At 52.7% G+C, this 18124-nt stretch overlaps 1 protein-coding gene across 1 annotated transcript; it reads left to right on the top strand.

Annotated features, from left to right (window-relative positions):
• Window positions 1–4301: 4301 nt before the first annotated feature.
• FOXRED2 (FAD dependent oxidoreductase domain containing 2) lies at window positions 4302–17910 on the top strand. The gene is made up of 8 exons (XM_068972046.1): window positions 4302–4849; window positions 6797–7048; window positions 7193–7459; window positions 7792–7958; window positions 11249–11414; window positions 12813–13054; window positions 14191–14361; window positions 17384–17910. Exons 1-8 carry the CDS (start codon window positions 4302–4304, stop codon window positions 17641–17643), a joined length of 2073 nt encoding a protein of 690 aa, XP_068828147.1. The 3' UTR covers window positions 17644–17910.
• Window positions 17911–18124: the final 214 nt, after the last annotated feature.

The following is an 18124-nucleotide window of genomic DNA, read 5'->3' as shown; positions in this document are numbered from 1 at the left end:
TTTGTCCACACCCATTCTCATGATCATCATAACTACTAAGAAGTTGACCTCCCTAGCTTCATTTTTGGTTAGGTGCTTTTGTCTGCTTTTAGTGTTTATTCAACAAATTACTAAGGGCCTGCTGTATGTCAGATACTGATGGAAGCCCTGAGGTCGCTATAATGATTAAGATTCATTTCTGCTCTAACAGGAGCTTTTCTCTGAGGCTAATAACAGGCTAGGAAAAAAATAAATGGCATTCCTAAGGGTGTACTTAGGTCTGAGAGCTCAAGAAAGACTCTCTAGAGAAGTTTCAGTGATGAAAAGCTGGGAAACCAGTGTTTTTCCAAACTCACCACGGCTGCCTTCCCACTGGAACCCTCAGCCCCATCTCATAGGACTACTTAACAGCTCTTGAGGTTCTTCCTTTATTGATAGGTGCACTGTATTCTGTGCAGGTAAATCTCATTCAGGATTCACAGTTCACGTCGGGAATGCCAGCCTCGGCCATCCAGTTCACTTGAGTGGGGTGCAGGGTCACCCAGTCACCCTCTATATTGCCTCCACTTGAGCCACAGTTGCTGGGCATGAGCAGTGGATTTGGGCTTGAGTGTCTACACTGCTCTGTCAAAGGCCCCTTTGTTTACAATATTACCAATGATAAGGTAAAAATTTCCATTTTAAGGCAAGACAAGAAAGGTTAAAACCTCCTCCCTCCCCTCTAGTGTGCATTGTGCTTCCGTGTTATGCATTAACCACAAGTCCTCAATGGCAGAAATAACCTGTTCAACCATAAAGTTCAATTTTTCTTCTGGTGCCAGTCACGGAACTCCTTAGAAGATAACATTCATTTTTCAGTCCTGTAAGGGGTCACAGTGACCCACCACTTGATTTGTACATGCAGACATCTTTGTTGAACTTTATGTACAATGCCAATGTGCCATTTCCCTTAAAAGACAGCGATGAGGGCAGAAAGGACTAGTCAGATGACCTGGGGAGTTACTGGGCTACACCTAACGAAAGCTCTCAGCTTAAATACTTCCTTAGGAAAGAATGTTGCTAGCTGTATTTCACATGTTCTGCCTATTTTACAAGACTTTTTTTTTGAGTTGCTGTTGACTTAGTTGTGGCACGCAAGCTGTCTGTTGCAGCCTCTGGGCTTCTCCCGAGTTGTGGTGCATGGGCTCCTGAGCACACAGGTTCAGTAGTTGTGGCTCACAGGCTTGGCTGCCCCACAGTATATGGGATCTTAGTTCCCCGACCTGAGATGGAACCCATGGCCCCTGCATTGGAAGGCAGATTCTTAACCACTGGACTACCAAAGAAGTCCTTAAGAATATTGTTTCTTACACAACCAGATGTGTGACAGAGCCTCCAATAAAAATGATGACTAGGCGACCACAACAAATACACCGTTCTACAAGGTCAGTGACAGTAACAGTCTGACTCTATAGATAATGGGAAGAAATAGAGAGGATCATTACCTGAACCATAGCAGACCAGTAAGACAGGAGGTCCAGTGGCTTTTGGCTACTACTAACAGAGCCCAGTCCAGTAATAACACTGAATGGCCTATCAATGATTCCTTGCCTGGCCTGAGAATGAGCATTCCTATCACCATGGGCCATATCAGTCACAGAATACCTCTCAAACCTTGGTCAAAATTAAGACTGAAAGGGAAGGGACTGTAAAATAAGGAATATAGCCTCCCACCCAGTTCTACAAGAATCAAGTCATTAGCCACTTGATGACCTACATATACCATGAGAGGAATTCAGGATGAGAATTTGGACAAGGCACTTTTGTGCTCTAGGAAACCTGATAGGACTAGCCTTCAGACAGATATTTTCAACAGAAAAATTCCTGAACCCAGTTTCTCGCATCTTGCCATACTTAAGAACGAAAACCATTAAGCTGTTAATTCCTAAAGAGCAACAACCTTCTACCAAGCCGTGTGCTTGATTGCATATGTCCCTTCATCAGAATCACAGATAAACTGGCCTCCCTCCCCTACCCCTTGGTTACAGTCCTCAGAGCTTTCTGAAAGACTGTCTCCTAGGTTATAGTCCTTTGTTGCTGTTCAGTCACCCAGTCTTGTCCGACTGTCTGCAATCCCATGGGGTGCAGCACATCAGGTTTCCCTGTCCTTTATGGTCTCCCTGAGTTTGCTCAAACTCATGTCCTTTGAGTTGATGATGCCACCTAACCATCTGATCCTCTATCTCCCCCTTCTCTTGCCCTCAATCCTTCCCAGCACCAGGGTCTTTTCCAATGAGTCAGCTCTTCGCATCAGGTGGCCAAAGTAGTGTAGCTTCAGCTTCAGTCCTTGCAATGAGTATTCAGGGTTGATTTCCCTTAGGATGGACTGGTTTGATCTCCTTGCTGTTCAGGGTACTCTCAAGAGTCTTCTCCAGCACCACAATTCAAAAGGCACTCAGCCTTCTTTATGGTTTAACTCTCATCCATACATGAAAAACCATACCTTTGACTGTATGGACCTTTGTCAGCAAAGTGATGTCTCTGTTTTTTAACATGCTGTCTACATTTGTCATAGCTTTTCTTCCAAGGAGCAAGCATCTTTTAATTTCATGGCTGCAGTCACCACCTGTGGTTACTTTGGAGCTCAAGAAAATAAAGTCTGTCACTGTTTCCATTGTTTCCCCATCTATTTACCATGAAGTGATGGGACAGGATGCCATGATCTTAGTTTTTTGAATGTTAAATTTTAAGCCAGCTTTAGGTTGGCTCAATTAAAATTCTCCATTTCTTCCTTAGATAGACCATTAATTCTTAATGGCTATCAAGCACATAAAACAGGCTTCATAAATTAATAAAAAGTTTGGAAAGAGCTCATGATTTGGAGTATAAATGGGGTGGTGTGTGTGTATTCCACACTCCAGTTCTCAACTCTGTGATCTTAATTAAGCAACCCTCCTCTGACCCTGCTGCTGCTAAGTCGCTTCAGTCGTGTCTGACTGTGTGTGACCCCATAGACGGCAGCCCACCAGGCTCCGCATTCCCTGGGATTCTCCAGGCAAGAACACTGGAGTGGGTTGCCATTTCCTTCTCCAATGCGTGAAAGTGAAGACGCTCAGTCGTGTCCGACTCTTAGCGACCCCATGGACTGCAGCCTACCAGGCTCCTCCGTCTATGGGATTTTCCAGGCAAAAGTACTAGAGTAGAGCCCCCCTCTTCTGATGGAAGATCAAGTCAGTACTGTTTGTTACTTAGTGAAGGATAGACTGAATCATTGTAGCGAAAACTCCTTAGTTGCTTTACTGGTCCTGGTTTCACCTACTTGGTTTCCAGTTTCAAAGTACTGGGTAACCAACTAGTCCTTGCCCACATTAATGAAGTGTCACAGGGACTTATCTCCCAAAGTCATCTGCTCCCGTGCCTCCCTTACAAGGGTAAAGACAGTTTTAAAGAGCTCCGCGCCCTTGCCAGATTCGATCTTCAACCCTACCACCACCCTCCCTGCGGGTGTGGGCCGGCGGCACAGCACGTGCGCTTCGCTCGCGGGCATCCCGGCGCCCAGCTCTGGGCAGCCCCGCCCGGCGTGTCGCGCCTCGCCACGTGACCCTGCCCCCTGCCATTGGCCGGGCGGGAGAGGCGGGGCCGCCGCGGAGGCGCGGGCCGGCCGATTGCGGCCTGACTCGGCTGCGGGCTGTCTCCGGAGCGGCTGGGAGGTTCGAGCTCTGTGCGCGCGGTGGGCCGGCGGGCGGGGAAGCGGGAGCTGCGGGCGTGGGCACAGCGCACGCGTGGGGAGCGGCTCCCGGATGCCGCGCGTCTGCAGGAGCGTGGCCTCGCGCGGCTCCGCGGCAGGTGTGCCGGGGCATCCCTGTCACGTGACCGAAGAGGCCGGGGCGCCGGGCGCGGGCGGGGGACAGGACCGTGCAGCCCAATCCTCCTCCAGGCTGGAGCCGGGAGCGCGGGGGCGAGGCCAAAAAGACGTGACTCTCAAGGGTCTGGCCTCGGGAGGCCCTGGGAGGGTGTTGGGCACCCCAGAAATTAGGGGAAATTGGGGAAGATACCCACCCTTTTATTACCATGGCAGTTAGGAGTCCAGCGCCCCTGGGAAGTAAGGTCCTGAGGAAGATGGAGGGATTCGGGACTCCTGGAGGGAGCCCAGATCCGAGCTAGAAACGATGCAGTCGGGGCAGTTGAAGTCAGAGGTCTTTGGGTTCTGGCTGCGCCCTAAATCGCAGTGAGCGCGCGGGCAAGCCCTTGCCTCTCTCTAGGCCCCCAGTTCCTGGCTCCCGTCCCCCGGCCTCGAGGGCCCTAGCGTTGTCCGAGGCCTCACCCCTCTGGTCTGCCGTAGGATGGGCCTCTCCGCCGCCGCCCCGCCGTGGGGCGCCCCGGGGCTGCTCCTGACCATCGCCCTGCACCTGGCTATCTACCTGCACCCTGCCCAGGCCTGGGCGCCCGTGCATCGGGACTACTGCGTCCTGGGCGCCGGGCCCGCGGGCCTGCAGATGGCCTACTTCCTGCAAAGGGCGGGCAGAGACTACATGGTGTTTGAACGCGCCCCGGTGCCTGGCAGTTTCTTCACGCGCTACCCCCGGCACCGCAAGCTCATCAGCATCAACAAGCGGTACACCGGCAAGACCAATGCCGAGTTCAACCTGCGCCACGACTGGAACTCTCTGCTCAGCCACGACCCCCGGCTGCTCTTCAGACACTACTCGGACGCTTACTATCCCGACGCCAGCGACATGGTGCGCTACCTGAGCGACTTTGCAGAGCGGCTGGGGCTTCACGTGCTGTATAACACAACCATTGCCCACGTCACTGTGAACAAGGATCGCGGGGCCTGGAATGGCCATTACTTCATCCTGACCGACCACCGGGGCCAGGCATACCAGTGTAGGTAAGGAATCTGGCTGCAGAGCTCACCTGCTGAAGCTGGGGCCTTTCTGGGAGAAAGAAAACCCATTAGTTGGCCCATAGGCATGGGAGAAATGGGAAGAAAAGGGCATTTCAGCCCATCTTTGGCAATGATTTAGTTGCTAAGTCATGTCCAACTCTTGGGAACCCATGGACTGTAGCCCACCAGGCTCCTCTGTCCATGGGATTCTCCAGGCAAGAATACTGGACTGGGTTGCCATTTCCTTCTCCAGGGGATATTCCCAACCCAGGGATCAAACCTGGGTCGTCTGCATTGCAGGCGCATTCTTTACGGACTGAGCCAACCAGGAAGCCCCCTCCCTGTCTTTGTTCCCGCTGAAATCCAGTACACAGAAGTTCAGTTCATCCATCATTTCCCAGGTGTTTCCTAGAAATGTGTGTACCCAAAGATATTTGAAAATTCTGACCATTTCTTTCCTCCAGGATTTTTCAGTCTTAAATATTTTCACATTCACTGAAGGGCTCCAACATTGGGTAACATATTCAGCATTCTCTGAGCTTATGCACCTACAAAACCCTTTTTGTAGCGCATCTCCTAGAACTTGTGTTCCCCAAAATTCATTCTGAGAAATGCTGGCAACTGTCCAGTAAGTGTTAGCTGGGCTCAGTAGGACTTCAGAACTGAATGAGAGCCAGGCACAACAGGCAGTGCTGCCAGCATTCAGCTTTAGCTTGCTGTGGCTTGGGAGAAAGCTTAATATTGTGTAGACAACTCCAACTCAGAGTTACACATTCTACTGTGCTTGTTTAATCCTCACAAGGGCCCAATGAAGGAGGTTCACTGATCCCCATTTTATGAATGACAAACTGAGGCTCAGAGAAGTAACTGGTGTTCTGTCACACAGCTAATAAGTAGCAGCTGCCCCTTGACTGCACTTGTCTTTCTGACTCTGAAGCCTGTGTTCTTAACGCCCCACCAGACTGACTCCTCCTTCCTGGTTGTCAGCCTAGCACCTGGCCCCAGGCAAGTGCCCTATCACAGTTCATCTTCTCAAGCCTTTTGCCTGAGGCACAGCCTTATTCCTTGCTTGTTATAGCCTAGGGAGCGGGGTCAGTTTGGACCCTTGCATCTTAGGACTTAGAAGTGCTACAGTATAGGGCAGTCAGATGTAAGCCAGTGGACAGCTCAGAAAACAAGGGAGGGGATAGGGACTGCCCAGGCCCTTTCTCCAGACCACCTGTTCCTGTTTTTGAAACTATCTTGTTATCTACTCTTTCCTCTGCAGGCCAGCAGGGTCCAGCTCCTGGCTTGCCCACCACAAGACTGTAATCCCCATCAGCAGAAAGAGCAGGACTCTGAAATTAGGCTGGGCTGTGGTCAGGTTCTAGCTCTGCTATCTGAGGAGCTATGGAGTCCATGGGCCCACTTGGAGCCAGCAGCCTTCACCTGTAACACAGGCCAAATAACACCGACGCAGACCTGCTCTGAGCTGTGAGATGAGTCAGAAAGTACTCAGTACAGGGACTCATACAGAGTCACTGCTCAGCAGATTTTGCATCTGCCAGGGAAGTAAGAAAGGGGAAAGCAGAGTGTCTAGTTTCATTTTCATGATGGAGGTGGTACTTGGTTTGGCTGCTGTGTTCAAAACTAAGTGAATTATTCAGTTTCTCATGGTGTCACCCTCTCTAGAGTCAGAAAGTAAAACTGATTCTCACATTTGGTATAATCCCAGAAAGGTGAAAACAAACTATACCCAGAGGATCATTCAGTGAGGGGGCTGAGGTAAAGTGTCAGATACCCTGGGACAGGTCAGGAAGTAGGTAAAGGCACGAATGACCTGCTTTCCTTTAGGAGCTAGCAGGCTGGGTGGGGCCGGCAGCTGGGCAGCAGGTCCAACGAGGGATATTTTTACTTAGTGGTCTCATAGCTGAGAGGCTAAGCCATCCTCCCTATGTCCCCCACTTGCAGCATCCTTCTTGTGGCCACCGGCTTGTCGGTCCCCAACCGGGTGGACTTCCCTGGTTCTGAATATGTGGATGGTTATGAGTCCGTGTCTGTGGATCCCAAGGACTTCGAGGGTCAGAATGTGCTGATCCTAGGCCGGGGGAACTCGGCCTTTGAGACAGCAGAGAACATCTTCAGTGTCACCAACTTCATCCATATGCTGAGCCGCTCCCGGGTCCGGCTCTCCTGGGCCACCCACTACGTCGGAGACCTCAGGTACGCTGGGAGATGTGTGTACCATGCTACCAGCCCCTCTAGAGCCGCCCTGCCCCCCGCCTGACTCAGCACCCCTCCCCGAGTCTCCCTCACCTAGCACAGACCCTTGTCTCTCTCTCTCCTGACATGCACTTGGGGCCCCAGGGCCATCAACAATGGCCTGCTGGACACCTACCAGCTGAAGTCCCTGGACGGGTTGCTCGAGTCCGACCTGACAGACTTGGCCATTGTGAAAGACCACAAGGGCAAGTTCCACATCACTCTGAAGCTCTTCGTGGAGGAGTTCTTCAACCAGAGTTCCGACGCCATCCCCCTCCCCCAGGACAACAATGACAACTTTGCCATGCGCGTGGCCTATGACCGGGTCATCCGCTGCCTGGGCTGGAAATTTGACTTCTCCATTTTCAGCAAGTGAGTCCAAATGGAGGGGAGGAACTAGATCTCTCAGCAGAGCCCTCTGGTTCAGGCCCCGGGCGGACAAGGAGACGCTGGAGGGCCTGAATGGACCTTCCTGTCAGGTCACACAGGGACCCAGAGCCCAGGCTCCAGTCAGGCTTGAGTCCTGGCTGTGCCGCTGCCCCACCACATCTTTACCCTGAAGGTCAGTTATTCTGTCTGTTCAACGGACATGATAATGCCTGCCTTCTAGGGTTGGGTGTGGTTTAAATTAGCTCAGTGCCAGGCCTGTAAAAAGTGTTTCGTACACAGCAGTGATTTTAATTCACAGCCCTCTCCACTCACAGGTCACTCCGACTCTCTTCAGGGAGTGAACTCAGCGAGAAATATCCCCTGGTCAGAGCCAGCTATGAATCCAAAGGGAGCCGGGGCCTCTTCATCCTGGGGACTGCCAGCCACTCAGTGGATTACCGGAAATCTGCTGGGGGTTTCATCCATGGATTCCGATACACAGGTGAGCCTGGCAGAGAGGGCCACTGTCCCTAGACAGAACCATCCCTAGTGTTTGTAAACACATGCCTTATTCCCTTAGAGCAGTCTTAAAAGGATTACTTATCAGCAATTCATAAATTGCTGATGTCATAAATTCCCATCTGAGGCACACAGCAGTGGGTTTTCATGGTATGAGGGTATGTCTAGAGCAGGGGTTCCTAACTCCTGCACTATGGACCAGTCTCAGTCTGTGGCCTGTTAGGAACCAGACCGCACAGCACGAGGTGAGCGAGCAAAACTTCATGTATGTTTATAGGAGCTCTCCATTGCTCACAGTGCTGCCTGAGCTCCGCCTTCTGTCGGATCAGTGGCAGCATTAGATTCTCATAGGAGTGCAAACCCTACTGTGAACTGTGAGTGCAAGGGATCTAGGTTGTGTGCTCCTTATAAGAATCATCCCAAAACCATCCCCCTCCCCGCCTCCAGTCTGTAGAAAAGTTGTCTTCCATGAAACCAGTCCCTAGTGCCAAAAAGGTTGGGGACCACTGGTCTAGAGAAGTCCCAGATAAGGTGTAACTTGGGGGTGCATGCTCCATGCGTCGGCCCTGTGTGGGTGAAGTACGTACATTGGCAGCAATGCTGAGCCTGGGGACAGCTCACCTGGGGGAACGGCTGGGTGGTCTCAGACTGTGAGGCTCCCTAAGCTCCCTAAGCCTGTTGACCCCCCCCCCGGACACAGAGAGGTAAATGAGGTGAACTCTCTTCCCCGTGGGGCCATGGTAAGGACTAAATAAGGTAATTCCTGGAGGCAGTGCACCTGGGAAGCATTATGTACACACAAACTCTTTGGGTACCAACAAATTTCATTAAAAATGGCACCTAGATTATCTCAGCTCTTTTTTTAAAACTCGTGGTACCAACGGTGCCGGTTTTCTGCACTCTGGGTAGCCCATTGGATGGGTGCTTTATTGCATGATGAGTGTTACATAGGCCAGTTAATTTGACCATAAAAACACCGTAAGCATCCTCCTTCCTGATGTTTCTGCATCTAATTTGATGCCTCACTTGTCTTGATGCTAGTTTCTGCATTTCACTCTCCTTCTGGTTTGGCATGGAGAGATAATCATGTTTTGCTGATTTCCAGATGATATATTTTATACCCTGTGCGTGCTGTCAGGGAAGAAAACCAAGGAGAGAGTGTTCACTGTCTGTTTACCAAAATACTTGCAGACTGCACACACACAAACACACACACACGGAATAAGAAGAGTCTCTTTTCCAGCTGTGTCCCCAGCAGGAAACCCTCCTCACACTTCCATGCACTCCACCCTCCCTGTACCCGCTGTCCTGGCAGGTCCTGCCCCTTCTCTCTTGCCTCCCCCGTCCCCTGATCTTTCTCCAGATCACTTTCCTTTTTTTTCTTTTTTTTTGACTGTGCTGGGTCTTCGTTGCTGCCTGGGCTTTTCTCTAGTTGCAGCAAGCAGGGGCTACTCCTCTAGTTGCCCTGTGTGTCTTCTCATTGTGGTGGCTTGGCTTGTTGTGGAGCACGGACTCTAGGGTGCCTGGGCTTTAGTAGTTGTGGCTCCTGGGCTCTAGAGCACAGGCTCAATAGTTATGGCACACATGATTAGTTGTTCCGAAGCATGTGGGATCTTCCCAGACCTGGGATCGAACCCACGCCTCCTGCATTGGCAGGTAGATTCTTTACCACTGACCCACCTGGGAAGCCCCACCTATCTCACATTCTTAATCCTCCCAACAGCCCCATAAGACAGATCTTGTTATTTCAGTTCCCTTTTTCATAGAAGGAAATGGGGGCACAGAGAATGTAAGTCACTTATCCGAACTCACCCAGCCAATGGAAAGCAGTGGTGGTATCTGAATCCACACCTGTCTGACTCGAAGGCTCCCAGCTCACCACTGAGTTTCAGGCAAATGGGAAACAGTTCTGGGTGGACAGGCCACTGAGACCTGTGGTCACTATTCCTGGCTGAGGACCCGCCTAGGGGGAGGAGCAGTGCAGCTGTACACGGTACATCTTGCCCAACCTTGCTCATCATTCAGCTGAGAAACAGGTCCCAAGGAGGGCAAGTAGCAAACAGCAAGGCACACGAAAGCCACAGAAGATGAGAGATGGTAGCTGCGGAAGGTCGGGCCTGCTGGGAGCCCTGCCCTTCCCTTTCCCATCACTCCATCCCAGCCTTGCTTGCCTGACTCGGGGCCTCTTTGTCTCTCCTGACTGGTCTTCCTGCCACTGGTCTCTCTGGCTTCCCATCCAGCCACTCTGATACCCACCAAAACACTTGTTATTTGAACAAAAAACCTTCCAGGGGCTCCCCAGCCAGTTCCTCAGTATGGTGTCCAGAGCTTCATACAGGCCAGCACCAGCTCACCTGCCCAGCCTGCCCTCACCTCCTTTTCAGAATGTGCCCATTTCTCTCAAGGTTTTATGTCTTTGCACCTGTGCTCCTTTTGTCTGGCCCCCTGCCCCACTCCCCTAGCCATGTCATTCCTCAGCCTTTCACAAAACTCAGCCTAACCTTGTTTCCTCCAGAGAACCAGGTTTCTGTCTGTCTGTCTCATGAGGCTGAACATCCTTTCCTGTGACCGTTGGCAGACCGAGTCTCTTGCCACGTGAATTGTCTGTATCTTTGCCATTATTGGATTTGGGTGTTGTGTTGATTCATTTCGAGGAGGCAGGCAGCTGTGTGGGGTGGCCCAGTGTCACAGCTGTGTAAGGGCAGCCCCAGGTCCACAGAAAATGTTCCCTGTTGTTGGAGATAACTGTTTCTTCTCTATCCTTCCAGAAATATACAAAGTATCTCAAAGTAGAACTGAGATTAGGTTTTGGCTGTGAAGGAGAGGGAGCCATCAGAGGTTCTCCATCAGGGTCTCCGACAGACGTGGGGGCTATAGGGAGACGAGAGGTTGCAGAGAAAGGCTCTGGGTCTGGTGTGGGCGTGTCCCATGTGCGGTGACAATGGCAGGACTTATACATGCAGGTGGCCTAAAGCAGAAACAGGCAGTCTCAGGCCTGGGGACCAAGTCTAGCCATGCCCATTCATTTTGCGGTCCTCTCTGGTTGCTGTGCCACCAGAGGAGAACTGAGTCACCTGACAGACCCCGCTAAAGTCAGAAACACTTCCCCTCCAGCCCTTCTCAGAAAACCTGTACGACCCTCCTGTAAAGGCATCTTAGAGCCAGGCACACGAGTGTGTCCTGAGTGCAGAGCTGATGGGGACTTTGCATCCTCTCAGAGGTGAAAGGTTACATCTTAAGGGCAGCTTGCCATTCTCCCTCTGGCCGTTTCAGTGCGTGCCGTCCACCGGCTGCTGGAGCAGCGCCACCACGGCGTGGCCTGGCCCTCCACCGAGCACCCCATCACACACCTGGCCAGTGCCATCATCCGGCGCATCAACGAGGCCTCTGGGCTCTATCAGATGTTCAGTGTGCTGGCCGATGTGGTCCTGCTGAAGGAGTGAGTCGTCCTTCCCGTCTCCCGTCCCCATCCCCGCCAGCTTACCCCCCTACTCCGTCTTGCTCTTCTTTTCCTATTGCATGTGTGGAACAGCCCAGTGGTTCCTTCCTAAGATGGAGAAGGCTGGGGACTGGGGTGGCAGAGAGGGAGGGGACTGGGCTCTTCTGGGGAAAATCAACACCACGGGCTCTACTGACAGACAGATTGACAGACATAGGTATGACGACAGCTTTGCCACTTTCTACCAGTATGATCTGGGGCAAGTTAGTTAGCCTCTCTGAGCCTTTCTTTCATCTGCAAAGTAGAGCTAATAACATTGACCTTGCAGGGCTGTAGGAAGGAGTAAAGGTAACTGGTGGAAAGCATCTGGCACTAAACACATAAGCAGTGGCCTGCAGCGATGACAGATGACCACCTGTGGGGATTTAAGAGCTCCCTGGGCCAGCCAGCTCCTTATCAAAGAAGCGATAAGCAGCAGATCACAGAGGCCACTCCCTTAGAAGGAAACCGTCGGGAGCAGGGAAGGGAGTAGAGCTGGGGGTGGGGGCGGGGGAGTGTGTGGGCTGAAAGGACAGGTGGCAGGTGAGAAGCCACAGAAGGAACAGCCTTGTCCAGAGCCAGTGGGTGCAGCAGCACACCAGGCTGAGGGACATGCAGGGAACTCAGAGGTGCTTGGAGCAGAACCTCCCTCAACACCCTTGACTCCTGTCTCTCTCACACCCATTCCCCACACTCACACCATTCGTAGATCCTGCCCACTCTACCTTCAAACTGTGTTTAGAACCTGCCTGCTTCTCAGTAGCCCCACCACTGCCACCTTGGTCTGGACACTGAGAGCATCCCCCTCCTGCACTGATACAACAGCCTCTCGCCTTGGACCCCGTGGTCTGCTCTCAACACGGTGGCCGGAATGATTCTTTTACAACTTGAGTCACTTGGAATTCACCCCTTTCAATACCCTCTAGAGGCCCTCAACCCCAATTCCTGGGCCAGGAGACTTTCCCATCGTGGCACACATGGCCCTCCTTGACCTGCCCCCGCCGACCTCCCCAGGCCCCTCTCCTGCCCATCGCCGTCGGCTCCACTGGGGCCCCACAGGCCTCCTTCCTGTCTTTGGAGCACGCCGAGGCCTTCACTCCCTCGTAGGGCTTCTCTGACACTGGTCTCAGCCTGGCTCACCCTTTCCCCACACACCCATTCAGGTTCCTCCAGGCTTTCTGACACCTGTAAGTCTAGGCTCTAGCAGTATTCAGGTGAGATGCTCGGATCTGATCAGTCTGTGTGCTGTTTGATGGCTGCTTCTAGGAAGGAGAGGTGGCGTGTGCACAGCACACACGCTCCTGTCACCTCTGCCGAAGCACCCAGGGTCTCACCCCCGTCGTCTGCCCCCGTCCCCAGGAACGCCACCACCTTTGAGTATCTGGAGGAGTTCCCCATGCAGATGCTGGCTCAGCTGGAGACGATCACGGGAAGGAGGGCGAGGCACGGCCTCTTCGTCATCAACATGGAGTACGGCCGGAACTACTCTGGGCCTGACAAGGACGTCTTCTTTTCCGACCGCTCTGTGGGGCACATGGAAGACGCCTGGCTGTCCAACTTCCTCCATCCTGTCATCTACTACTACAAGCACCTCCCCACCGGTGAGCCGGGGCCCTCCTCAGACCCCAGCACCACTGCGCCTTCACGCGGTACCCTCAGCTGATGAAAGGGGGAACACCGGGGGCCCTGCCCAGAGTCTCAGTGGAGCAAGTGGTCTATGAATGATAAATGCCGTCCCCAGATTCTGACCCACAGCAGGCCACACGTGGAGTGCCGTGATCGCCTCCAGTAGTAAGAGGGACAAGTGTCGTCGCTGTGTCCAGAGCAGGCTGACCTTGGAGTGGGACGGGGGACGGAAGGTGGTCTGGAGACCGACTCCAGGAGGAACAGCAAAGGGACAGGAGTGGATTAGCCCAGGAAGGGGGCAGGAGAGCTGGGCCGTGCGCCCGGGGCTGTCCTTCCCTCGCTGTGTGACCTTGCACCATTACTTAACCCCTGTGAGCCTCAGCGTGCTCGTGTGTGAAATGGGGTGGCAGTGATACCCTCCATGTAAGAGGAGAATGGATGAGATAACACAGAATGCCAGCACGGCGCCCTGTACAGAGCAGCTACTGACAGATGGCCTACCTGGGGAACATAAATCCTGCCTCTGAACTTGAAGGGACATCACCTGGAAGAGGATGATCTAAAGTTAGGGGTTGTTCCAGAGGGCAGAAGTAGTGTCAGCGGGTAGAAGTGACAGGAACCCAGGTTCACTCTCGTAAGCAGCAGCTCATCCTGAAAGCTGCCGAGGCTGGGACAGCCCCTCACGGTTTTCTGGTACAGGAATGGTCGGTCATGGCTTGCTACCCTGTGATGGGGACACACAGAAGGGCACTGCACCAGATAAGAAACTGGACTAGAGGGGCCCTAAGACCCCTTGGAGGCAGGACCCAGAGTCTGCTCACAGAAAGACCAGTTTCAAAGCAGCTGCAACAGACCTCAGTCTGTGGAAGTCTTAGAAGCAAACCAAGTTCAAGTGACCGGTCTTAGTTCCTCCCCCTGACATCAAAGGAGTCTGGCCTAGTCCCTCTCCTTCACATCAGCCTTTCAGACATTGGGAAGGACAGCTGACCTGGCTGACTAGAGGGGTGTCAGGAAGGTCGAGCAAAAGAGGATGGGGGGGCGGCACCCAGGTTGCAGCTCTGGGGAGGAAGCCACGCACCCGCTCTGAAGTGGTGCCCTCTCCTCCCCACAGAGCAGGAGGTGAGGTTCCGCCCGGCAGGCTGGCCGCTACCGCGGCCCTCAGCCCTCCACCACGTCGTGGAAGATTTCCTGACAGACTGGACGGCCCCGGTGGGGCACATCCTGCCCCTGAGGCGCTTCCTGGAGAACTGTTTGGATACTGACCTGCGAAGCTTCTATGCAGGTAAGTTAGGTTCCCAGAAGGACAGAAGGGCTGAGCTGGAGGGTGAAGACGACCAGGTAGATCGGTGCCCTGTGGAACTTCAGGACGCACGTCTGGAGACCCACACCTGAGACGTCTGTCTCCTATGGCCCCTCCCAGTACAGCACACCTGCAGACGCTAGTGCTTCCCAGGTGGCACTAGTGGTAAAGAGCCCACCTGCCCACGCAGGAGACATAAGAGACGCGGGTTCGATCCCTGGGTCTGGAAGAGCTCCTGGAAGAAGACATGGCAACCCACTCCCATATTCTTGCCTGGAAAATTCCATGGACAGAGGAGCCTGGCGGGTTGTAATCCATGGGGTGGCAAAGAGTTGGACACGGCTCAAGTGACTTAGCATGCATGCATGCAGACACTGAGTAAAACGTCTTTAAAGAACTTAGAGGAAAATAAGGGAACCCCCCAGAAGCCAGACACTAAGAAAAACACACACACACACCGGAGAAGGTGATATCTGCTGGTCATCAGGGGTCTAGAGCCTGCATAACTGACCAGCACTTGGGGATGGAAAGGCGAGGTTGGAGCAGGGTAGGAGGTCTGTATGTGCCTACTTAGTTGCTCACTTGTGTCTGATTCTTCTATGACCCCATGAACTATAGCCCACCAGGCTCCTCTGTCCATGGGATTTTCCAGGCAGTACTGGAGTGAGCTGCCATTTCCTTCTCCAGGGGAATCTTCCCAACCCGGGTATCAAACCTGGGTCTCCTACATTGGCAGGTGGGTTCTTTACCACTGTTACCACCTGGGAAGCCCCAAGAGGTCTGTACAGAAAACCTCAAATAAAGCCAGGGTCTCAATGGGTAAGCTCGGAGCCAGAAAGCACTCCCAGGAGAGACAGAGGAGATGCAGGATTTCTTGCTCTGTGTAGAGTGCAGGGGGGAAAACCTCCTTTGAGAATTTCCATCCACTAGACCTCATTCATATGAGTTTGGGGCCAAAGTTCACACTGTCATCTTGGTGCAGAAATCACAGGCATCAGTGTAAGTCTTCTGTGAGGAAACAGACTTTAAAGCCAGACCTCAAAGAATTCCCACAGATAAAGTTCTCTGGAACATGAACTCCCAAGCAGAAATCACTAACACATAAGAATTCAAATGACCATGCGGGAGTGTCAACAGAAACAACACTGTTGGATCAAACCTACAGGGACTGTATGAATTGGAGTGGTCGGAGAGAAGATGTAAAGTATGTATAGATTCTGTGAATAAATAAAGAAGGGATTACTAAAAACAGAATGAAAGGATACTGAATGCAATTTTGAGAAAGGTCCAAGTAGAACTTCTGGAAATAAAAGTATCAATTTGTAATTAGAAACTCAGTGTCAAGGTTAGTAGCACATTAGACATAGATGAAAGGAAAATTGGTGAATTGGAAGACAGCTCTGATAGTCGAACCCAAAGAGGGACTTGGGAAGAGAAGTCTCATGATTCAGAGGCAGAACTGACCGAAACAAGCCAGAATTTTTTAACTTTTTTTTTAAACTCTCTGAATTACTAGGATAGCCACTTCTTTTTTCCATTCAGCAAATATCTGTTGAAACAGTGGTTGCATATCAGGCACTATTCGTATCAGACCGGGTTAGAGATGGTTAGTCCTTGGCCTACAGGTCAGAGAGCAAGAGTCCTTCAGCTCACCTTGAAATAAAAAATCTATGTACCAAGGGAGATGGCTGAAAACAGTACTTGAAGTTAACAGTTTAAATGTATGTAGACGCTCCGGCAGGGGTAATTCAGAGAGCAGAGCTAAAGCAGCTTTGCTTTAGCTACTAGCATCCTACAGACATCAGCTCTCACTGTATGCTTCCGTAGGAAATTGTGCATTGATGGTCTAGAGACCTCAGCTGCAAAATGCCTACCTATTTCTTGAGGTTTCAGTACAGAGATGCTGGTACCTTTTAGGGGGTATATTCCGGCCCTGAGTCATGGCTCCCACCAGTCCATCACCACAGGCCCTTTGAGCCTCCTGGCTCCTATCTCCTAGATATATTCAACAGTACAAGCCACCAAGTGTCACTGCCTTGAACGTGCAAGACTCCTCTCCCAAAGGGCTAGCTGGCAGAAGTGGGCTTCCCCTCCATCCCTTTAGCAGATATGCAGCTGCTAGTTCTGGCCCCAGATCTGCTGGGCTTCTCTGCCTCCTGTCCCTGCAGAAGGGGTGACGTATGTCATTGGAGGGGGTGCTTGTCAAGAGGCTGCCTCACTGCCCCGCTCCATCCTCTCCCACATCTGCTGTCTTCCCTGCTCAAAGAGGGTGGTTGTGGCCCATTCTGCCAAGGGCCCTCTGTACTGGAAGTCAGAGAGAAGGTGGGAAATACTGTTCCTATAGCACTCCCAGCCTGATCTCACGTGAGCCTTATAGCACCCTTTATCATGTGCCTGTTTACTGAGACAGGAGGTCAGGATGGTTCTCTGACACACCATCTTCCCATCCTGTCTCTAAAGCCCTCAGAAGCCTGAGCCCACATCTGTTTAATCCTTTGCTTTAATTTTTAAAAAATTTTTATTTATTTTTGGCTGTACTGGGTCGTCTTTGCTGTGCGTGGCCTTCTCATTGCAGGAGCTTCGCTTGTCACGGAGCACAGGCTCTAGGCACCCAGGTTTCAGTAGATCCCGGCTCCCCCGGGTGGCTCCTGGAAGAGTAGGCCAAGGGGCTGCTCCGGAGTGGGTGAGCTCCCCCCGCCCCCACCAGTGGCGCCACACACAGGAGCATGCAGGCCCCCATCTCTGGGAGCTGGGCCATCTCTTTGGTTTGCTTTCCTCTGGAGCTTTTTTTTTTTTCCCCGTAATGTCAAGGCAGCTCCTAGTCTTAGAACTTCAGGGAGGGATGGGGTCCACAGCTACCCAGGTCAGACTTGAGATACCCAGAAAAGTCGGTCCCCGGGCTTAGTGGCTGGAGGGAAGCAGTGAGGCCACGGGGGCGTCAGCAGCCCCTCCCCTTGCACCTGTCCCCACAGCTCTCAGCCCATCTCCTTTTACTTCTGTGCAGAGTCCTGTTTCCTGTTCGCCCTAACACACCAGAAGCTCCCGCCCTTTTGCCAGCAGGGCTACCTGAGAACGCAGGGGCTCGTGGGAACTGAGAGCCTCCGTCAGCACGGCGTGGAGAGCGGGCTCCTGTGGGACTCTGCCACCATGGGCCAGCACCAGGGGGCCAGCGACCAGCAGCCTGGCGACCACGGGCCAGGAGGGCACTCTCTGGCTCCAGGGCCTCCGGTCTCACCTTTCAACAGCAACAAGGAGGAGCTCTGATGGGTGGCTGCTCCCCCTAGGCTCACAGTCAGCCTTCCTCTTCCCCGCAGTTTCGTGCTCCCACGTGATTGCCAAAGACCCCCCCCCTCAGATCATCGCGGTGACCGCACCAAAGCCACACGGAGGACACAGACAGGCTGAAGGGCAGCCACACGGTGATCTCCCCTCCTGTTTGGTTCAGGGATTTCTGGGGAGAGGGGTCCAGGGACAGCATCTTCTGCCAGATGGAAGGGAGCCGCCTTCCACGCCAGACTTGTCTGCAAGCCAGCCATCACAAGCACCAGGCTGGCCTCAGCTCCGTCCCTGTCAAGTGCCCAGTGTTCCTCTTCTGAGGCCCCTGGATTCCGCCCACCCAGGGAGCGTTTGACAGGTGCAATCCACCCTCATCTTCATACGGGTTGTAGCAGGCACTTTAAGACAAAGGCTCTAAGGTCCTCCACCAAGTAGGGCAGGTGGGCCCATTACCCCCTGAAGAAAACAC

Source organism: Capricornis sumatraensis, chromosome 4 (genome assembly GCF_032405125.1).
Source record: "Capricornis sumatraensis isolate serow.1 chromosome 4, serow.2, whole genome shotgun sequence".
NCBI lineage: Eukaryota > Metazoa > Chordata > Mammalia > Artiodactyla > Bovidae > Capricornis > Capricornis sumatraensis.
The sequence above is the reverse complement of the archived record's forward strand: the minus strand, read 5'-3'. Positions and strand labels throughout refer to the sequence as shown.

What these genes read in the sequence shown, in the direction of transcription:
- FOXRED2 (XM_068972046.1), top strand. Translation starts at nt 4,302, where the DNA reads ATGGGCCTCTCCGCCGCCGCCCCGCCGTGGGGCGCCCCGGGGCTGCTC. An exon ending in CACTACGTCGGAGACCTCAG is followed by an intron (nt 7,049 to 7,192) that starts GTACGCTGGGAG and finishes TTGGGGCCCCAG; the next exon opens with GGCCATCAACAATGGCCTGC. An exon ending in GATGTGGTCCTGCTGAAGGA is followed by an intron (nt 11,415 to 12,812) that starts GTGAGTCGTCCT and finishes CCCCGTCCCCAG; the next exon opens with GAACGCCACCACCTTTGAGT.